Source organism: Harpegnathos saltator, unplaced genomic scaffold, assembly GCF_003227715.2.
Source record: "Harpegnathos saltator strain DR-91 unplaced genomic scaffold, Hsal_v8.6 scaffold718, whole genome shotgun sequence".
Classification (NCBI taxonomy): Eukaryota; Metazoa; Arthropoda; class Insecta; order Hymenoptera; family Formicidae; genus Harpegnathos; species Harpegnathos saltator.
The window spans coordinates 116,986-137,075 of NW_020230558.1; the positions used below are offsets into that span (position 1 = coordinate 116,986).

At 46.6% G+C, this 20,090-nt stretch overlaps 4 protein-coding genes across 7 annotated transcripts; 2 read left to right on the plus strand and 2 right to left on the minus strand.

Annotated features, from left to right (window-relative positions):
• Positions 1-675: 675 nt before the first annotated feature.
• LOC112590111 (adenylate cyclase type 9-like) lies at positions 676-2,327 on the minus strand. Of its 3 annotated transcripts, XR_003114010.1 has the most exons (6): positions 2,070-2,320; positions 1,838-1,976; positions 1,613-1,746; positions 1,372-1,499; positions 1,146-1,290; positions 676-1,060 (listed from the first exon to the last, which is right to left on the minus strand). XR_003114010.1 is itself a non-coding variant. In XM_025305828.1 (2 exons), the coding sequence occupies exons 1-2, from the start codon at positions 1,237-1,239 to the stop codon at positions 909-911; spliced, it is 246 nt and encodes an 81-aa protein (XP_025161613.1). In that variant the 5' UTR covers positions 1,240-1,577; the 3' UTR covers positions 676-908. The 3 variants fall into 3 exon arrangements, 1 of the variants encoding a protein (XP_025161613.1); XR_003114009.1 differs by having other exon boundaries at positions 1,146-1,499; positions 2,070-2,327; XM_025305828.1 differs by lacking the exons at positions 1,613-1,746; positions 1,838-1,976; positions 2,070-2,320 and having other exon boundaries at positions 1,146-1,577.
• Positions 2,328-3,528: 1,201 nt separating this feature from the next.
• Positions 3,529-5,629, minus strand: LOC105182291 (WD repeat-containing protein 43). 2 transcript variants are annotated; one of them, XM_011139635.3, is made up of 4 exons: positions 5,438-5,629; positions 5,253-5,372; positions 4,448-4,939; positions 3,529-4,336 (listed from the first exon to the last, which is right to left on the minus strand). In XM_011139635.3, exons 1-4 carry the CDS (start codon positions 5,453-5,455, stop codon positions 3,896-3,898), a joined length of 1,071 nt encoding a protein of 356 aa, XP_011137937.1. In that variant the 5' UTR covers positions 5,456-5,629; the 3' UTR covers positions 3,529-3,895. The 2 variants fall into 2 exon arrangements, with proteins under 2 accessions (XP_011137937.1, XP_011137929.1); XM_011139627.3 differs by having other exon boundaries at positions 5,253-5,590.
• Positions 5,630-16,571: 10,942 nt separating this feature from the next.
• LOC112590115 (uncharacterized) lies at positions 16,572-17,612 on the plus strand. The gene has a single exon (XM_025305845.1). The coding sequence runs from the start codon at positions 16,572-16,574 to the stop codon at positions 17,610-17,612; it is 1,041 nt and encodes a 346-aa protein (XP_025161630.1).
• A 51-nt stretch (positions 17,613-17,663) lies between these two features.
• Positions 17,664-19,197, plus strand: LOC112590116 (uncharacterized). The gene is made up of 3 exons (XM_025305846.1): positions 17,664-18,384; positions 18,551-18,767; positions 18,840-19,197. Exons 1-3 carry the CDS (start codon positions 17,664-17,666, stop codon positions 19,195-19,197), a joined length of 1,296 nt encoding a protein of 431 aa, XP_025161631.1.
• Positions 19,198-20,090: the final 893 nt, after the last annotated feature.

Genomic DNA, 20,090 nt, shown 5'->3' on the forward strand with positions numbered 1-20,090 from the left:
GTGTAGTATAGGCAATCGATGTTACAGCAGTGGTTTAGATGGCATGATCCATTGTTGGACATTACCATCGGCTAACATTGATCCATACGACTCGTATGAACTAAATGTTCTTAGTCATACATTAACGGTACACAAATGCTGTCTGGGGCTTGAGCATGTTTTATGTATTGTAATTTTATGTAATATATGAACATACATTTTTCGGTTGATCCATTATTTATGAAATTTGGTATACAATAGTTTTTTGGGTCGCTGATCATGAATCCGAAGTCAGAAAGAGTTTTTCTGCTCTTTGTTTATTTATAAAACTTGCAATTAATAATAAGTCCTAAACTATTTTTTATATTATTCTATCCCTAAGATAGCGGTAAAATACAAAACAACCAGTCTAAATGTATTAGTTGGATAATAAACTGCCAAATAGTAAAGAAGAACGTATAATTAATATAGTAAAACTTCCTTAACCCTTTGATGCATGGTAGTAACCTACGTTACCACCATGCATCAAAGGGTTAACGAAGTTTTACTATATTAATTATATGTGATCAAATAATGTCACTGATACTTACGAACAGTTGTTAACGATAAATTCTTGAAAGAAAGAAAAAAGAAAAAGGATATAGTTTTGATTGAAATTTATGGATTGTATTTATGTAGTTAAAAAATAAGCAAATATATTGTTCATTATTATACTTTATTAAATTATATTAACAATATATGTAACAGCATCTAGAAGTTATATGATTCTTATTGAAATATATTATTTTTATATAATAGGTAAAAGAAAAATCATATTACATAAAATATATTGAAAAAATATATTCCATGATGTACTGGTCATCCAGAAATCTCAGGATATTCTCACTCAAGTGTACACGACAGGGTTTTCCAGTTTCCCGCTCTCAAGTTTATTCGCCAATGTCACATCGTTCAACCAGATATTGAACTTGAATCATTTCGTACCCACGATCCCGCAGAACACGGTGCCCGTGTGCACACCTATTCTCATTCACACCTTCCCTTCTTTCGATGTCGAATTGTTTGATCGCTTCGATCATAGCTGTTAAGATGAGAAACGCACAGCATTAATTTAGCACCAGATTTGAAGATATCTGCCAACCACGTGTCAATAACATTCCACTTACCTAGACCCATTTTTATGCAGCACTTTCTGTGATCGGACCACGGCTTGGGACATCCGCTTACGCAATAGTAGCAGTCGTCCAATGTAGATATCATCTCACATCCATGATGCTCGCAGAGATTATCGAAATGTTCGAAGAGATCAAACTGTATTCATTCAAACTGTAACTCTTACATAGCTGAAAAAACGACTCGACTGAAATACAGGGGAAAATTCTTGGAACTTACATCGTACGATATTTCTGCATCATTGTTAACACATAATTATTTTAATTCTCTTAATTTCAGCGTGGAGTCATCGCCTTCTTTATTATTTGGGCGTCTTGGATCTTGTTGTAATCTTCTATGTAATAAACCTACAGGCATCATTAGATTATGTGATTATATGTGACAATATTACAAAATATCTATTATTGTAATAGGTTTATATTTTATCTTAAAGTACACGAATAAAAAGGGATTTACTAACCCCTTTGAAGAATTCATTTTCAGATGGATAGAACCAGGTGGCGATTCTTCAATTTCTGTGAGGAGATTTAATTCATTTAATACTTCTGCCTCTGTATCTGTATCTACATCTTCCGCTAAAAGGGGAATAGATGCCTGACAAATAAGAAATTATGTTAATAAATAGCGTGAACAATATCATTAAAACGCAAGATGATAGTAAGCGTTACTTTATTTGGTTTGGTACCTGTATTTGCATCATAAATTTCATCGTCTCCATCTCCTTCTTCCTCTTCCATGTCCATGTCTGTATGTCCCAAAAATTCAAAATTCGCTATAACAGCTGCTTCTGTATCTAATATCATTGCTTCTGCTATAGAAGATGGCTGTTGTTGGAACAATAAATCATATATAAATATATAACAGAATCGTAACTATCGTAATGCAGCCTAATTCTCTTAATTAAGTTCGTATTTTACCTTTTTCGGATGTCCTCCGGAGTATAAGACTTACATCGGATGATTCTTGTCTGTTCTGTGTTCCCTCATTTCCATACTGGAGTATTCATTTCATCTGAGTCTGTATTATTATAATATGTCCCACCGCGTATATTTCATTTCTCGCCTTTCGTCGTGAGTCACTGCGCAAACGTGCTCCACAGGCGGAGCAGTGACTCTCATTCTTCTCGAGTCGGGATGCGTTCCGAAAGTTCCAAAAAAACGGTCACAAACCTTTATGCTCGCGAGTGTACAATAAAGTATTATATTTTCTTTCATTTTGTCTTAATTTTTTTAATTTTTAAGTTATAATTATCTCGAAAACCTGACGTGATAGAGAAATTCTAAGGCCGGATTCGTATTCAGCGGACAAAATTACGTAGGAAATAACCTTTGACATCCAAAACATAAAATCATACAGACCTGTGTAATCGGTTGAATATTGTGAAAAACAGCATTTTTTAGCTATTTTAACCTAAATATCTCGAAAACCTGACGTGATAGAGAAATTCTAAGAAATTCATTTTCAGCGGCCAAAATTACGTAAGGAATGACCATTGAAATTCAAAACGCAAAATCATGCAGACCTGTGTTATCTACCCGTTTGCGCTAAGCAAGGTTTTCTATTAGTGTTGCCATTTTCAGGCCGCCGATCCGTGAACCAATTACGCCGAAGCTCTAATGTCCAGACTCTCTATTGTAGGGTCTCTAGGCTCGGCTAAAAGCAGTCCATTGCATCTCTCCTTTTTCTCTCTGGCGCGTTCAGCGGAGAAAACCGCTCAGTGACCGATTAGTGACTATTGGTCCTTACTGTTAGATCCTTACATTCAGACCAATAACGTTGACGAATTACTTATCAGTTGCACAACTGTTGAGTGTCGTGAACGCACCCATAATCTTCATGTCGCTGCATATGACAGATTTCCTAACCTCAGAACCATCACTTTTTAACACTTAAGACAGGTTGTTCCAACTCCTTGGTAAGTTAACTAATAATTAAATCATATATCTGTCTTTGTTTAAATTGAAGGAAAAATAAAGATAAACATATAATTTAACTATCAGTTAACTTACAAAGAAATTGGAACAACCAGCCCTTAATAACTTTTCTTTCACTTAAAAGCGACACTTTTTACTTTCAGATTTGTTTTACAGATTAAAGTACATAATATTGCAAAGTTTCATGCAAATTAAAGGGGGAGCCCATTTTCTGCATATTTACACTTTTTCTTCCAAAATTGCGTTCTACACACTAAAATATACAATTATGCAAAGTTCCAGTGAAATCAGTGAGGAGGCCCATATGCTTCAAAATTACCCTTTTTTCTTTCAAATTCGCATTCTGCAAAATACATAATTGTAGAAAGTTTCAGCGAAATTGGCGAGGAGGCCTGTATTCTTCACAATTACAGACATTTTTTTTCAATATATAACTAACATGTAAATAAATGTTTGATGTCTTTATTATTTGGAAAATGTAATGTAGTAGACAGGTGTTCTAGGTTAACATACCGACATGATAAATCTTGAACTTTTTTACTGAAAAATAAAATGTAAAAATTGTTCTTAAAGGAAAATCAAAACATCCCACCAACTGATAAATATATTGAGTTGTATCTGCATCTATTGTAAAAATATAGAAAATTACATCAATCATTATTCATTATCTTTATTATATGTTTAATTATCATGAGTACTCATATGATAATTCTTTCTATATCCACGGATGATACCTGAGATTTATTTATTATTCCAAATCTTTTTCCCATATATTCGTTTATTTTCAATATATGTAATCATACCCTTTCTCAATGATCACCTACTGCAAAATAACAATTTTCCTCTACCTCAGTACGCATCATTTTGATAATCTCTTCTTCTTTCCTCTTTTTCATCTTTTTTGATCTGACTAAGCATTGCACTTTGGCAGAAAAGTCAGGTACAACCTTCTCAAACATCAGACGGTCACCAAATGCCAACAGTAATTTCTTGTCATCAGTCAAATGACCAGCTACAATAGGGATTTGTTCATTGATGTTTTCCTGAATAATGTTAGAAGTAACGGTGATACTGAGAGATGGTTTCAATGGTTTTGTACGACCATTCGGTTGATATTTAAACAGTTGTGCTTGACCCAATTTTGTAGTAGCTAACACAAAGATTTGCAACTGTTCTACAACGAGCGTTGATACAAATACAGCCTCATCATGCAAGAGCAACGTTGCTATCGATACCTTATCATTTTTATGCTAAACAGATATAAAACAAAATTTCAGAAATGTAAAATTTAGTTTTTACTATTTGAAATATTTGATTAATTAGCTGCAAAAACTGAAAAACTATAATAATATAAATTGTACCTGATCCATTGCCCATACAGAAAGATAGTTGTCTGAACGGCTACTACTAATCAGATAGCTAGTTGTATCATCTATTTTAACTGGATGAAGAGAAGTGACTTGGTCAATGTGTCCAGTGAAAGTACGAATCAACTGTTTTGTCGTTAAATCCCACCATTTAATCGTTCTTTCTGCAGCCAACAGAGATTTCCCATCTACTGGGACTGCCAGAGCTGTGACTTTCATTTTGCCTGATTTCCACTTGCACTTGATTCTACTATCTTGAATATTCCACTCCATCAGATGATAATCGTCTGAAGCTGTGATCAAACCACTCGCAGCTGACCATGTTATTGCCGTACATGCTGCAGCATTGTCATTTTTCAATATGGTGACTAATGTTGATGATACATTAAACAATGCAACATTTCCATCTGACAATCCTATGGCCACTATCTTGTGATCAATATCCTCTGAAATTGACTTTCTCTTGCGTTTCTTCCATTGCGATGGCTTAAGAATAAAGAACATTTTTTATCATTACAATACATTCATGAAAATAAATTTCTAAAATGCCATTCAACGAAAACTCAAGAACGGTAGAATATTAAACCAATTTAAATAAATCATAGCTGCATGATGCATGTACTTCACAGGCTTGAGATATACGAATAACAAAAGCATGCACTCTTATAAGAAATTTTTTGGGAATTTAATGATGAATGACACGGGAAATAATAAAAGAAAAAACGAGGAAAAGTTGATATCAGTCGCAGCAACAGTTATCGACGCGGCAATAGGAATATACAATGCTAACATAACCTACAAACATATTGTTCGCCGATTGTAGATTCACGGAGATCCATTGTATAACACTACACGGCGATGAAAGATGTCGATTAGGAATATATTCACATTTCGGCCGGCTATTTGCGGTTTCCCAAATCTGCAATTTGCCATTAAAACCACAAAAAGCGTAATATTGACCATCCTGAGAAAACGCATAACTACCTCCGTTCGCCATTTCATCCGCAGATTTCAGTTCAGTTCAGTTCTTCTTCTTCTTCTTCAATAGATGGCTCTATGCATACAATAGATGCTCCAACGCCACTCACATTCAGTTCAGTTCAATATGTGGCTCCGGATAAATTGGGGTACGTCCACACGCTATTCTTCAGATCAGTTCAATATACAGGCTTTATATAACTTGGCCAGTGACTTTGAGAAATCTAGCTATCTCTGCAAATATAGAGATATTGTCGATATAAAGGCCCATCTACAATGGCTGCAAGAATAAGGTTGTAAGCATAAGCAATAAGAAATGGACCAACTATAATCGATTATTCTTATAATATTCGATTGTGGTTTGTCTATTTCTTACTGCATACGCTTAGAACCTTATTCTTGCAGCCATTGTAGATAGCCCTTAAAAGGCGGCTTCATGTAAAGCCAGCGGCACACGGTGCTTGTTTTCGTGCTAGATTGCTTGCTGGATGAAAATACTGCGTTCTGATTGGTGCATTTCCATTCATCTTCGGAAATGTACCAATCAGAACGCAGTATTTTCATCCAGCAAGCAATCCAGCACAAAAACAAGCATCGTGTGCCGCTGGCTTTAGTTGCTTGTGGCAAAAGAACAATCCAAATAAAATAGGCGCAGGAGTAGCAAATCTGATTCTTCACTGTATCTGGGGAATCTAAAAAGGATGTGCTCCAAACTCCTGTGTTGCCATCCACATGGGCAAGACTCGTCGTTTACGATATTTTTACTGAATAGGTGATCACCAGTGAAAATGTGGAACAATCTGAGTCTGGCTATTAAGGCTCGTCTACATTAGCTATAAAGGCCCATTTACAATGGTTGCAAGAATAAGGTTTTAAACGTAAGCAGTAAAGCTAAAGCTAAGACTCCATGCATGCGGTGAGCTCCGGCAAACGGCTGCGGTGACCAATCAGGAGACAGACGCATGCCGGAGCTTGCCGCAACCGGACTTGCGCCTCCCTCCTGATTGGTCACCGCAACCGTTTGCCGCAGCTCACCGCATGCATGGAGTCTTAGCTTAAGAAATAGACCAACCACAATCGATTATTATAAGAATAATCGATTATGGTTGGTTCGATTATGGACAGCTTATGTTACAGCCTTACAGCCTTAGGGCAAGAGCATAGGCTTTTGCATAACATATAATACATAACGCATAAAAAAATAAACCAATTAGTTTTCTTCATTTTCCTCCTCAGAATAGAAATGAAGAACTTTGATTGGTTGATTCTCTTATGTTTTGTGTATTATGCTTTATGCAGAAGTCTGTGCTCTGGCCCTTAAGGCTCGTCTACATTAGATGTAAGAGTAATACCTCGTCTACAATAGAAGTCGTAGAGTCGTAAGTCGTAGAAATTGACCAATCATCCGGTAAGAGAAAAATAATCGACCGCGATTGGTCAATTTGTACGACTTACGATTCTATGACTTCTATTGTAGACGAAGTATAAGGCTGTAAGGTTGCAAGACACGAAATGAAATATTTTCATTAGCTGACAGCTTACGTTACAGCCTTACAGCCTCATTCTTAAAGTTATTGTAGACGAGCCTTAACTCTTACAGCTATTGTAGACGAGCCTTTAGGGTAAGAGTGTCCTATCCGTGTTCTGTAAGCCTTGAACCAGGGACTCCGAAGGATATGTTAAGCCAGCGGCACACGGTGCTTGTTTTCGTGCTGGATTGTTTGCTGGATGAAAATACTGCATTCTGATTGATACATTTCCGAAGATGGATGGAAATGCACCAATCAGAACGCAGTATTTTCATCCAGCAAGCAATCTAGTACGAAAACAAGCACCGTGTGCCGCTGGCTTAAGGAGTGGCCGCGTTCAGTAGAACTGTGATCAGAGAGCGCTTAGTGATTATTGTCTGTGATTGGAGCATTCTTTTAGATTCTTCATAGACCCAGAAGTATTTACCAATCAGGAGCGAGATTCAGTGGAAAATCTAGTAATGTTGTCCAACTGTTGAGTCTGCTGAATGCAGCCAGTGTTTCTTGTATCTAGTTCCTTTATGTAGGAATTCTTGCTCTAATTTCTGAGTTGCGTCGTTGAGGTAAAGCTAAGACTCCATGCATGCGGTGAGCTGCGGCAAATGCTGCGATGACCAATCAGGAGGGAGGCGCAAGTCCGGTTGCGGCAAGCTCCGGCATGCGTCTGTCTCCTGATTGGTCACCGCAGCCGTTTGCCGGAGCTCACCGTATGCATGGAGTCTTAGCTTAATAGTCGTGATGGTCAAGAATGGCATCTTCATGAAACCTGGAGCAATAATCGTTGGACGGCGGTTCCGTACAGATAGTTCCTAGTTGGGAAGACTATCGGCGAGGTCATTGCCGGGAATGCCTTTGTGATCCTGAATTCAGATGAGAATGATATCAAAACCATTCGCTGTAGCAATGGAAATTTTCTTCTTGATATTAAAAATGAGGTTAGAACAGATTTCTTCGGGGTCTTCTTTATTGATCAGACTTAGTATATTATAAGAGTCTGTGAAAATGCCTACTCTCTTCTCATTCCGATTCAAGGTTAGATCTAAAGCACGTAGAATGGCCATCGCCTCAACAAGGAAAATGTTATGTGACTTGTGAACAGGGATAGCCTCTCTGACTTCAAGATCAGGGTAAAGACCTCGAACCCAGCGCTACCATCACTCAGAATCGAACCATCCGAATAAAACTCCCCTTCAAGATTGAGGTTTTTAATAGCGGAGTATGCTAACCGAAGAACGTCTTCCGTAGACAATTTTTTACGACTCTTGTACCAGAAGTTACCTTTTTTGATTTTATAATCTTTGATGTTGTCAAAAAGGTCAAGTACGACGTTAATTTTAGTAAAACATAGAAAGTAGTCAAACATAAAGGCTGGGAGGTTAGAAGGAATACCAAGTGCTGAGAGAATGTCCCTATTTTTAATAAAAAAAAAATTGAGAGAGCAGTCGTTACCTAAAGCCAGCGGAACACGGTACTTGTTTTCGTGCTTGCTGAATGAAAATATTGCGTTCTGATTGGTACATTTCCGAAGATAGATGGAAATGCATCAATTAGAATGCAGTATTTTCATCCAGCAAGCAATCCAGCACGAAATCAAGCACCGTGTGCCGCTGGCTTAATTCGTTACTGACACGAGTAGATCTCTCCTCTATGATGCTTTTCAGTGGGTTATTGCCGATCTTAAGACAGTTGATAAAAGTTTTTGATTCTAAAAATTTCCATCTGTAAACCAGAGGCCATTCCGCAACCTGGTCCAGAAGTATATTAGTGGGAGTGGAAGGCATAAGACCAGGAATAATCCTGGCGCATTTATATTGTACGCGGTCTAGAGAAATACGTTTAAGTTTGGAGGTGTCGGTGAGGACGATACTTCCCCAATCTAGTAAGGATCTGACTAAACCTTTGTACACCATGATAAGAGTAGAAGGGTAGGCTTCCCATCCGATTCCAGCAAAAGATTTCAGTAGATTAATCCTGAATAGGCATGCTAATTTAAGCTTTTTGTGTAAGCTTGATGTGTAAACTTCAGTTAAGATTTGTGTCAAAGGTATACTCCAAAAACACAGCGTGCGGGGAAAAAGGTTTGACAGAGTCATCTAATTTAATATGAAGGTTAAATTTGTTAATTTTATTTTGCAAAGTGGAGAATCTATTTTTTGCATCGAATACGCACCACTTGGTTTTAGAAGGAGAGATTTTAAGACCTAACTTATTCAAATTATCTTTAAGAGAAATAAAATTTGCATTAAGTGATTGTGATAATTTAGATAAGTTTTTATCACAAGTAAAAATGATTATATTGTCCGTAAGCTAAGATGTGCGTGTTCTTGTTAAGATTAAGATATATTTTAGAAATGTAGATATCGAATAACAAGGGGCTCAAAACAGAGCCCTACGAGATACCTTTCGAACCCTTCCTCGTGCCCAAAGATCGGCCGTTGTAGTAGCCTGTAACTGTTCTTTTTAGAAGAATAAAAGATATAAACTGAATAATTTTGCGAGGAACACCTAGACCTATAGTCATGCTGATTAATTTAAAAGGGTTAACATTGTCGAAAGTGCCTTCAATGTTAATGAAGATAGCTCCCACTTTTAAGCCCAATTTGAAAGCATCCTTAATAAAGTATTTAAGCTTTAAGATACTATTAGCACATGATCTCCCACGACGAAAACCATTTTGATATGTCGGTAAGGTATTTAGAGATTCAAGCCACTACTCAAGCCTGCCTTTAATGATTTTTTCCAGCAGTTTAAATAAGGTATTAACCACAGAGATTAGTCGGAGTTTATCAGAGTTTTGTTTGGGTATAAAGACCATAAAATACTTATTCCAGGCGTCTGGAAACTTTCCATGACGTAATAGCGAATTAAAAATGATTCTAATGATATGGAAAACATTGGGAGGGAGATGTGAAAGGATGTTATAGGTAATAACCGGACCTGGGGCGGTTTTTTTCTTCAGTATCTTGAGTAATGTGAGTTCGAATTTTTCAGGAGAAATATCTTCCTGAAAGACCTTTATCTTTGACCTTGCTGAATTAATATTAGAAGAATTGTTAGGGACGTCTGAATTAGGGTTGTTTTCTAAGAACGATAGAGACACATTACAATTAGATTGTTCGTCAACCGTATTACGGAAAGCGTTCTCCGCGATAGTTAGCTTCTCTTGAGAAAATCCAGAGAAGGCCTTTACAACCGACTTTTTGTTTTTGAAAGCGGCAATCGTATTCCATGTCTTTTTGACATCCGAGTCTTTGTTTAAGAATTCGCAGAAGGCTTGATATTTAGATTTTTTAATTTTACGAAGTTGCTTATGAACGTTTTTACATATTTGATTATAAGATTCTAAACTTTGTAAAGATGGATTTCTTTTCTAAGCATGGAAAGCCTCAATCTTACTCTGAGAAATTTGCTTACATTCCGAATCCCACCAACGGGAAGGGGGCCTTCTAAAAGGAGCTCTATTGGTATCGATAAAAGCACCAGAATCCAGAAGAGCAGTTTCAATATGAGTGGTTAGATCGTTATATTTCTGCACTGGGTCCGAAGAATTTGTCTAAGAGGAGACTTCTTCGGGTGTAAAAGGAAGGTGAGCACTAAGAGCAGAATGAAAAGAATTCCAATTAATTTTGGATAAATTAAAATGTAGTCTACAAATAAATTTGTCTGGAATCAACTCAGTAAGATTGACAGTGATAGGCAAATGGTCACTGCCATGTGAAGACAAAAGAATATTCCAAGAAGAAGAGATCATGAGACTGGGAGAAATTAATCAGATATCTAAGGCACTGTTATGTAGAAGATCTTTAGAATGCCAAGTAGGAGAACCATCATTTAAAATGATAAGGTTTGAATTTGAAATAGCTTCGGCAAGACAAATGCCATTGCAGGAAGCTTGAGGAGTATTTAAGCACCAAAGCGGGTGTTTGAAGTTAAAATCACCCAGAATTATTATGTTAGGATATTGATCGCAAAAGGAAAAGAATCGTTCCCAGAAGGAAACATTCTTGTTTAAAGCGGGATTGTTAGGGGGATTGTAAATGGATATGATGATTTGCTTATTATTAGAGGTGAGTTCTATGATGCAGATATTAATATTATAATTATGGCAAAGGAAAATAAGAGGGTGATCATTAACAACCGAGAATTTAATGTCCTTCAGGACAGCAATGGCCGAACCTCCTCCAAGTTCCTCTCTGTTATCAGCGACAAGATCGTAATTGGGTATTGAAAAGTGATCCGAGTCTTTAAGCCACATTTCAGATAAACAAATAAAAGAAGGGAGTCGAAGTAACGAGTCAATTAAAGAAGCAAGGTCTCCAATCCTTGCCTTTATAGATCTGTAGTTCCATTGAATCGCAGAGGTAATTACTAGGTACGCAACTAAGTTTCCGGGTTTTTTTGATCAATGAAAAATGGAAAATTTCAAGAGAAATACAAAAAATGGTTTATTCAAAGTATCGTCCCTCGCTAGCTACACATTTTTGCCATCTCTCTGGCAATACCGCGACGATAAAACGACGCGTCTTTGGACCGAAACCATTCATCTAACCAATTTTGCACTTCTTCGAAATTGGCCAAGTGTTGCCCAGCCAAGCCATGCGCCATCGACCGGAACAAGTGATAATCCCAAGTTAAATAAGGGGCTAGGTCTGACGAATACGGCGGGTGCGGTAGCAGATCCCATTTCAGTTTTGATGGTATCCTGGACGATGGAAGTGCGATGGCACGGAGCGTTGTCGTGCTGCAATATCACTCGTTAGTGTCTCGTGTCCTCCGGCCGGGAGGAGGCGGCGGAGACCGGCAGTCCGGGCTCCGCGGCCCCCCGGCCGCCTCGGGGTCGACTTCGGACGCGCGGGGGAGGGACGCGGGGACGGAGGTGACCTCCCCTCGCGCTCCCTGGCGCGTCAGTTAAGTTAGGAAAGGGGGGGAGCGAGGCTCTCTGGGAACGGGCCTCGCTCCCTTCCCCCAGAGTGGGAACTCTAGGGGTGGGGGCGGGGAGGTGGAGGTGGGTGTCCCCCCTCCCGTAATAGTCACCGGAAGGTCAACCCGGTCGGCTTAGCCGACTGGGGCGCCGCGCCATGAACCTTTTCCTCAAGAAGAGGGCGCGGCACTTGGGCGTGGGGCTCGACAACGAGCCCTGAGGCCGGGGTGTCGGGGAGGGAATGTTAGCGCAGTTCCCCTGACTCCCCCCATCTCGTGAGTAAGAGTCTCACATAACCCTCCGCCCCTCCCAGGGGGTGGAGGGTACCCATTATGGGTTTCCCCTACGTTATCAAAAAAAAAAAAAAAAAAAAAAAAAAAGAAGTGTCTCGTGTCCCATTCTGGCCGTTTTTCGAGCAATGCATGGTTCAAATTGATCAGTTGTTGTCGGTAGCGATGCCCATTGACAGTTTTGCCCGGCTCCTCCCCGTGGGTGCCACCTTGACGTGGTGGGGAGGCTTGAAGGTCCCGATGATGTACAGAGCTGTACCGGCGGGGGTTTCGGCCCCTGGCAGGTTCTACCATGCCGGAGTGGTCTGTACGGAGGGACTGGACCAAGAGCACCCGACCGGGCTGAGTGACCAGCCTGGTCCATGACCAGCATAGTCACAGAGCAGGTGGGAGGAGATCATCATCCCTGAAGGCATTGCACGCCGGTGCTCCGGCAGCCGACAGGGATGACCTCCTCCACACTCGCTCCAGGAAGGGGACCTCTCTCTCCGAGGCATTGCACGCCGGTGTTCCGGCAGCCGAAGAGAGAGAACCCTTTCCTCCCGCCTCGGTTGGACCGTTACGGTTAGACCGGGGCGGAGGGACGTACCCGCATCCACCCCATGGGGATCCTCCTCTCCCGTGGTGCCTGAGATGCGGAGGGGTGCTCCGGGCCGCTCGGACGTTTCCGAGGTCGGGGTCGGGGTACCCTACCGCGTCCTGAGAGATCCCACCCTCCGAGGCTTGCACGCCGGTGCTCCGGCAGCCGAAGAAGGGAGGACCTCTCTCCCTCGCTCGTCCCAGCCACGGCTGGGCGAATGAAGGATCCCACACCCGGGTCTGCACACCGTGGGACTATTCCCACGGTACCTGGAGGGTGGAGGGGATGTCCCGGGCCGCTCGGACTTATTCCGAGGTCGGGGTCGGGGCACCCTAGGGTGACGAGGGGAGAGGACCCCACCTTCGTCTCGAAGGTGGACTCCCCGACTTCCCTCACCCGTTCGGCCCCGGTCGAACGGACAGAGGAACCCACACCCGGGTCTGCACACCACAGGGCTTGCCCCATGGTACCCGGGGGGTGGAGGGGTGTCTCGGGCCGCTCGGACGCATTCCGAGGTCGGGGTCGAGACACCCTCATGCGCCAACCAGAGGACTCATTCCCGGAGGCATTGCACGCCTGTGCTCCGGCAACCAAAGGGAACGATCCTCTCCCTCATCCGTCCTGGCCACGGCCAGGCGGAGAGAGGTACCCACACCCGGGTCTGCACACCGTGAGGGTTTGGAACCCCTCACGGTACCCGGGGGGTGGAGGGGTGCTCCGGGCCGCTCGGACGTATTCCGAGGCGGGGCCGGAGCTCCTGTGTGCTGTGCCCGAGGGAATGCGATCGCATCACCCTAAAGCGGACCCTCGGGCGGCGCGAGCACGCTGGCTGCCATGGGGGAGACGTTCCCGGTGGGGTGCGACACCGGTGAACTATCTCCTTCCATGGGGCCCCCCGCGTGGCGGCGCTCTGCACGGTGCCCACATTGTCGGAGGTGTGGGACCCCCGAAAGCGGTCTGGCCACCAGAAATGGCGGTCAGGGCGCGTGTAGGGGGCGGGAGGCCAGTGCCGGCGATATAATATTCCGTCGGCCCGTGCCATATGGTGCTCCTCCGGGGGAACTCGGAGACTCCCCCTTTCCGGGGGGATGCGGGCATGCCCGGGCACCGGAGCCGTGCAGAGTTGTGGGTTAGAAACCACCATGACAGACTTTTTATCCTCATCAAACAATGAATCATCGGACTCGGACATAAATATGACGACCCAGACTAGGACAAAGGACACGAGAAGCCGGACTGGCAAAAGCCAGGTAACGGCAAGGAGGGAGGGGCTACGAAGCGGAAAGTCCCAAGAAACGAAGAAGGCTGAAGAGATCGAAGATAGCGACCGATCTCGATCGCCTCTTAGGGTCGATGATTCGACGCCATTCGCCACCTCCAAAGAGGAGGACTCGGACGATGGTGAGAAAACTGTCCAAAAGAAAAAGGAAGGGAAGTGGGAAATCCCCAGAGACGAAGACGGAAATACGGACGAAGAGCGTCTCATAGAGAAGGCCACCAGAGGCAGGGGCAGGCCAGAAACGACAGGGGGATACCGACTCAAAAAAGAGTTCATGGCCAGAAAGCAAGTCATTATGGAACAAAAAAGGGAGGAATTCCTGCTGAAGGGCATGGAAAACCCTCTCGAAGAGTTCCAGAACTGCACTTCCAACAGGAAGTACAAGGCCGAAATTAAAAGACTAACGGAACACCTAGAGGAGGCCCCCTTCCGGGACATTACGGCGACGATTCTGGAAGCATCAACAAAGGTACTTGGATTCTCGCAGAAGTCAAAGAGCTTGAAGGGCACCCACGTCAAGGTCCTCAGAGACACCGCAGCTGCCATAACAGCGGGAGCAAATGTGATGGCCATGCAAATGGCACAGGACAAGTGCGGTAACAATCTGGACCTTATTGAGAAACTGCGGACGGAAAACGCTAACTTAAAAACGTCGCTGAAGGAGGTGAGGAAGGAGCTGGAGGAAGTAAAGGAGATGCTCCTTTACTTCCTCCAGCTGGAATAAGGGTGTATAAGGGTGGAATAAGGTGGTATAAGGGAGGCGCCGCTTCATGTAGCGGTATCCTCCCCGCCCTCGAAGCACTCAGGAAACGCGGGCCAGAGTGTAAAAGAAGCACCACAGCGTGTGCCGAGTGCTCCCTCGCTCCTGATCCGCGTAGAGAGGGAAAGGGCAATAACTCCACCCATGGTGAACATGATGGAGGAGGAGGAGGCACCGATAGGTGTTATCGAGGTGCAGAAGGGGTTGATCCCAGGGGATAGGAGACGCCCGGTGAGGGAGAAGAACGAAGCCAGGGTCGCTAAGAAAATAGAAGTAGGCCCCAAGATCAGGGAAGATGTCCTCCTGAATACAAAGGTTAGGGTGGAAAGAAGGGAGGAGTCAGCGAAAGGAGGGGAGAAAGGATTGGGAGACGAAATATCGAAGATGGTGTTAAAGGCTCTAAATGACTGGACATCACAGAGAAAGGAAACTCCCAAACAAGGGGCTGGGAAGAACAAAGGAAACAAAGGAAAGGGGATGGAGAAAGAGTCGGGCGATAAAGGGATGGCACAATATGGGGGAAACAAAAGCATGAGAGAATACCCCCCACTTCCACCCACGAGAGTGCAAAGAAAGGAACAAGCACAACGCGACAGGGAGGAGGTACCTACACCACAACAAGAAGTGTGGACGAAAGTCGTAGGTAGGAGAGAAAAAAAGAAGGAGAAGGAGGAGCAGAGGAAGCAAGAGGTAAAAAAGGTGGTAAAAGCCGAAAGAAAGGAGGGAAGGGGGGCTAGGAGAAGAATCCCCAACACAGCGGCGGTAACGAGAACAGCCGACAGAGGACAGTATAAGGATCTGCTTGCGGAGGCGAAAAGGAAGATTAATCTCACTGGGATCGGAATCGAAAAGATCAAAACCAGAGTGGGGGCTACCGGAGCTCTAGTATTGGAGATACCTGGGGAGGAAAGAGGGAAGCAGGCGGACATGCTTGCAGAAAAGTTGAAGGAAGTCCTAACTGACAGAGCCAAAATCAGCAGGCCGCAGAAAATGGGAGAACTGCGGCTAAAAGGAATGGAGATATCCACCTCTGAGAGTGAAGCGGCGGAGGCAGTGACAAGAGTAGGAGGATGCCAGGTGGGGGACGTAAAAACCGGAAAAATAAGAGAGGCCTGGAACAACTATAGAACGTTGTGGGTACAGTGCCCCCTTGCGGCAGCGAAGAAAACTGCCGAAGCAGGAAGTATCAGAATAGGTTGGACATTCACTAAAGTGGAGCTATTGCAGGCGAGAGCATTGCAGTGTTTCAAATGCCTAGAGAGAGGGCATGTGCAGGTTAACTGTAAAAATAATAATGATAGACGAGCAAACTGCTACAGATGCGGAGAACCCGGACACCTGGCTCGGGACTGTAAATCCAGAGTCAGGTGCCAAATTTGTGCAGAGGTGGGCGTCCAGTCGGACCATAGGATGGGGGGGCCATCTTGTCGTCCCCCCAAGAGAAAGAAGAGAATCCCTGGGGATGCGGTGGAAGGGGGTATGGCGACCGCACCGCCGCCACGAGACCCTCCCGCATCCTCAGAGGAGAGGAGGAAGGAGACCGAGGAAGGAAAAGAGGTGGAGGGGGGGGGTAAACCGGGAGCCGGAACCCCAACCTCCGCTTCCTCAAAGGAGGAGAAGAACCTCCCTCCCTCTTCCACCTCCCCCTCAGACCCCAATTGATGATGGGAAGATGGAGGTGGAGGAGAAGAGAGCAGAAAAAAGAGCGAGACCGGCTGAGAGTGAGGACACCGACGGCGAACAGCCGGGAGAGAAGATAGTTGTCATAACAGAAAAGGACAATGGACACTAAACTGTTACAAGGAAACCTGCACCGCGCCCGTCAAGCGCTCCCTTTGTTCGAGCACACAATGACGGAGCGCGGTGCAGGCTTAGGTATAGCGGCAGAGCCCCATCATGTCCCCAGAAACCATAGATGGTTCGGGGACGAGGTGGGCTCTGTCGCTATAGTCTGGAAGGCGAGCGACAGCTCACCCCCTGCCAAGTACTTGGATCGAGGTAGGGGGTTCGTTGTGGCCAGATGGGGAGTCGTCACCGTGGTCGGGGTATACCTCCCCCCAGAAAAGAGCCTGGGCTTGGTTGATTACAAGTCCAGGCTCCAAGAAATGGGAGATGTCATCAAGAGACATCTCCCGGGTCCTGTCATCGTCGCCGGCGATTTCAACGCCAAGTCGGAGCTATGGGGCTCCCGGCGCGATGACAGGAGGGGGGAGGTAACAGCGGATTGGGCCGTGGGCCTAGGTCTGCACATTATGAATGACGGCAAAAGATCTACGTTCGTGGGGTCGAGGGGGGAGTCTATTATCGACCTGTCCTGGGCGACCCCCTCGGCCCTGCGAAGGGTGCGGACCTGGAGGGTGGCGGAAGAGCTAGAATCACTGTCTGACCATCTCTTAATAGAGATGGAGCTCTCCGTCACCCCCGATGGCCTACGGCCCCGCAATACGGACGGACCCCGGCCCGGTAGATGGGCTCTAGCCCAGTTAAACAGGGAGGACTTGGAAATCTCCCTGATGGGCTCCACCTGGCCACAGTGGAAGGACGGGCAGGACCTTGACTCTGAGGTCATGGAGGTTATGCAGGTTCTCGCACTCGCGTGCGATGCCTCCATGCCCAGAGTCAGGGCCTGCCCAAAACGATGCGCCTGGTGGTGGACCGGCCAAATTGCCGTGTTGCAGCGGAGGTCGGTCCACCTGAGGCGTGCGTTCCGGGCAGTGCGCCGGAACGATGACCCTGAGGTCACTCTGGCCGCCCGGCGGGAGTTCTGCGCAGCAGCGAAAGAACTCCGGAACGCCATAGGGGTGGCCAGAGGAAAGGGGTAGGACGACCTCCTCCTCTCGTTAGACGCGGATCCGTGGGGGCGCCCATACAGGATGGTGATGCAGAAGCTGAGACCATGGGCGCTCCCTCTGACGGAGACGCTCGACTCCCGGTTCCTGGGACGGGTGATGGGGACCCTATTCCCGGTTGGGGGGGACAACCCCATCACCCCGTACGTAACCCCATCCTCCGAACATCAGGGGGAGGTTCCGGGAGTCACCGAGGAGGAGGTGGCCGAGGCTACCAAGGGGGTCAAGAGTAGAAAAGCTCCAGGACCCGATGGTATCCCCGGCCGTGTCCTCACCCTAGCCTCAGGGTACATGAGCGGCACGTTTGTGCACCTCTTCACGAGGGCATTGAGGGAACGGAGATTCCCCCCAGTCTGGGGGAGGGCCAACGTGGTCCTCCTCCGAAAAGAGGGCAAGCCGGAGGATTCCCCCTCCGCGTACCTGCCCATATGCCTCCTGGATGAGGCGGGCAAGCTCTTCGAGCGCATAATAGCAGCCCGCCCCAAGAGGCATATGTCCCGGGAGGGTCCTGATTTAGGCGACGGCCAATATGGCTTCCGAGAGGGCAGATCAACTGTGGATGCAGTGTTGCATCTAAAGTCCCTCTCGGGGGCCATAGTGTCGGAGGGCAGGGTGGCAGTCGCGATATCTTTGGATATCGCGAATGCGTTTAACACCCTGCCCTGGGATAGGGTGGTGCAAGCGATGAGGAGCTATTTCCGCTTCCCACCCTACCTCACGGCCGTCGTGGAGGACTACTTCCGGGGTCGGCGTCTCATATGGACGGACGCCGATGGCACGGTGCGAGAGAGGGGGATGAGTCGTGGGGTCCCACAGGGTTCTGTGTTGGGACCCCTACTCTGGAACATTGGGTACGACTCAGTCCTCCGGACAGCCCTCCCCCCCCGGCTGTAGCACGTTGTGTTACGCAGACGACACGCTCGTCCTGGCCGGGGGGAGAGACTGGGGGGAAGCCGTTCACACCGCGAACCTAGCGGTGGCTGCGGTTATGCGCTCCATCCGCAACCTGGGCCTGGTGGTGGCGGAAAGGAAGACCGAGGCGATCTTCCTACACGCCAAGGGCATGAAGCCACCCCAGGCCCATGTCAGGATAGGCCAAGTCAGGGTCCCCATAGAGGCCCAGATGAAGTATCTGGGCCTCACCCTGGACGGCACCTGGTGCTTCAGAGAACATCTTAACAGACTGGTCCCCCGACTCAGGATGATTTCCATCAACCTGGGCAGGTTAATGCCCAATGTCGGGGGACCAGACATGAAGGCACGTCGCCTCCACGCAGGAGTCCTCAACTCGGTGGCCATGTACGGAGCACCGGTGTGGGCCGAGTCGCTGGCCGCCAGTCGCCCGATGCAAGCGCGATTGCGCAGAGTGCAAAGGGGGCTAGCGGTCCGGGTAGCGAGGTGCTACCGTACCGTCTCCTGTGTGGCGGCGACAGTCCTGGCGAGCATGCCCCCTATGGAGCTCGTGGCCCTGTCGTACAAACGCATGTACGACAGGAAGCGCGAGCTCCTAAGAGCAGGGGGGCGGACGTACCGCTCGCCAGGGCAATCCGGGAGATGAAGCACCAGACTCGACGGATCCTCCTCGAAAGATGGCAGAGGTATCTGGCCAATGCCAGGTACGGGAGGAGGACCGTCGAGGCCGTCCGGCCCTTCCTGCTCGAGTGGGTGGGAAGGGCCCTGGGGCCCTAACTTTCAGGGCGGCACAGGTGCTCACCGGGCATGGTTGCTTCGGTGAGTACCTGTGCCGAATCGGGAAGGAGCGCTGAGCTTCCTGCACCACTGCGGACACGACCATGACTCCGCGCAGCATACACTCCAGGACTGCCGCGCCTGGAGTGCTGAGTGCGGAGTCATGGTCAGGGCCTTGGGCCAGGACCTTTCGCTCTCTGGGATAGTCAGAGCGGTCCTAGGGAGCGAGAGAAAGTGGGACGCATTCTCCTCCTTCTGCGAGTCTGTGATGTCGCAGAAGGAGGAGACAGAAGAGATGCGCAGAAGGGCGGAAGGTCGGGGACGGAAAAGGAGAAGGCGAGATAGGCATCGCCAATGGAGGGGGGGAGGAGCGGGAGTAGGGAGGGGGACGCAGATTCCTCCGAGGAGGAGTTAAGGAGGATGGTGGGTCTACCATCTCCCCCCTCCCCCTCCTGCTTTTCCCCCCCCGGTGCCAGTGAGGAAGGATCCGTGGGAGACGCAATGCCCCCAGAGGAGTCCGAAGAGGACAAGGGGTGAACGAAAACAAGAGGGTGGCGGTGGTGGTGTTGCGGCGACTGACCCCCATGATGATGGCGGCGGCGCTGCTGACCGCCCCCCCGCGGTAACAATGGCGGTGACACCGCCGCCACTCCCGGCTGCCTTCCCTACAGCAGCAGCAATGGGAGATAGAAGCGGGTGGGGGACGCGGCTTAGGTCGAGGCCCCACACCCATAGACCACCGACTCCCCTGAAAAAGGGAGT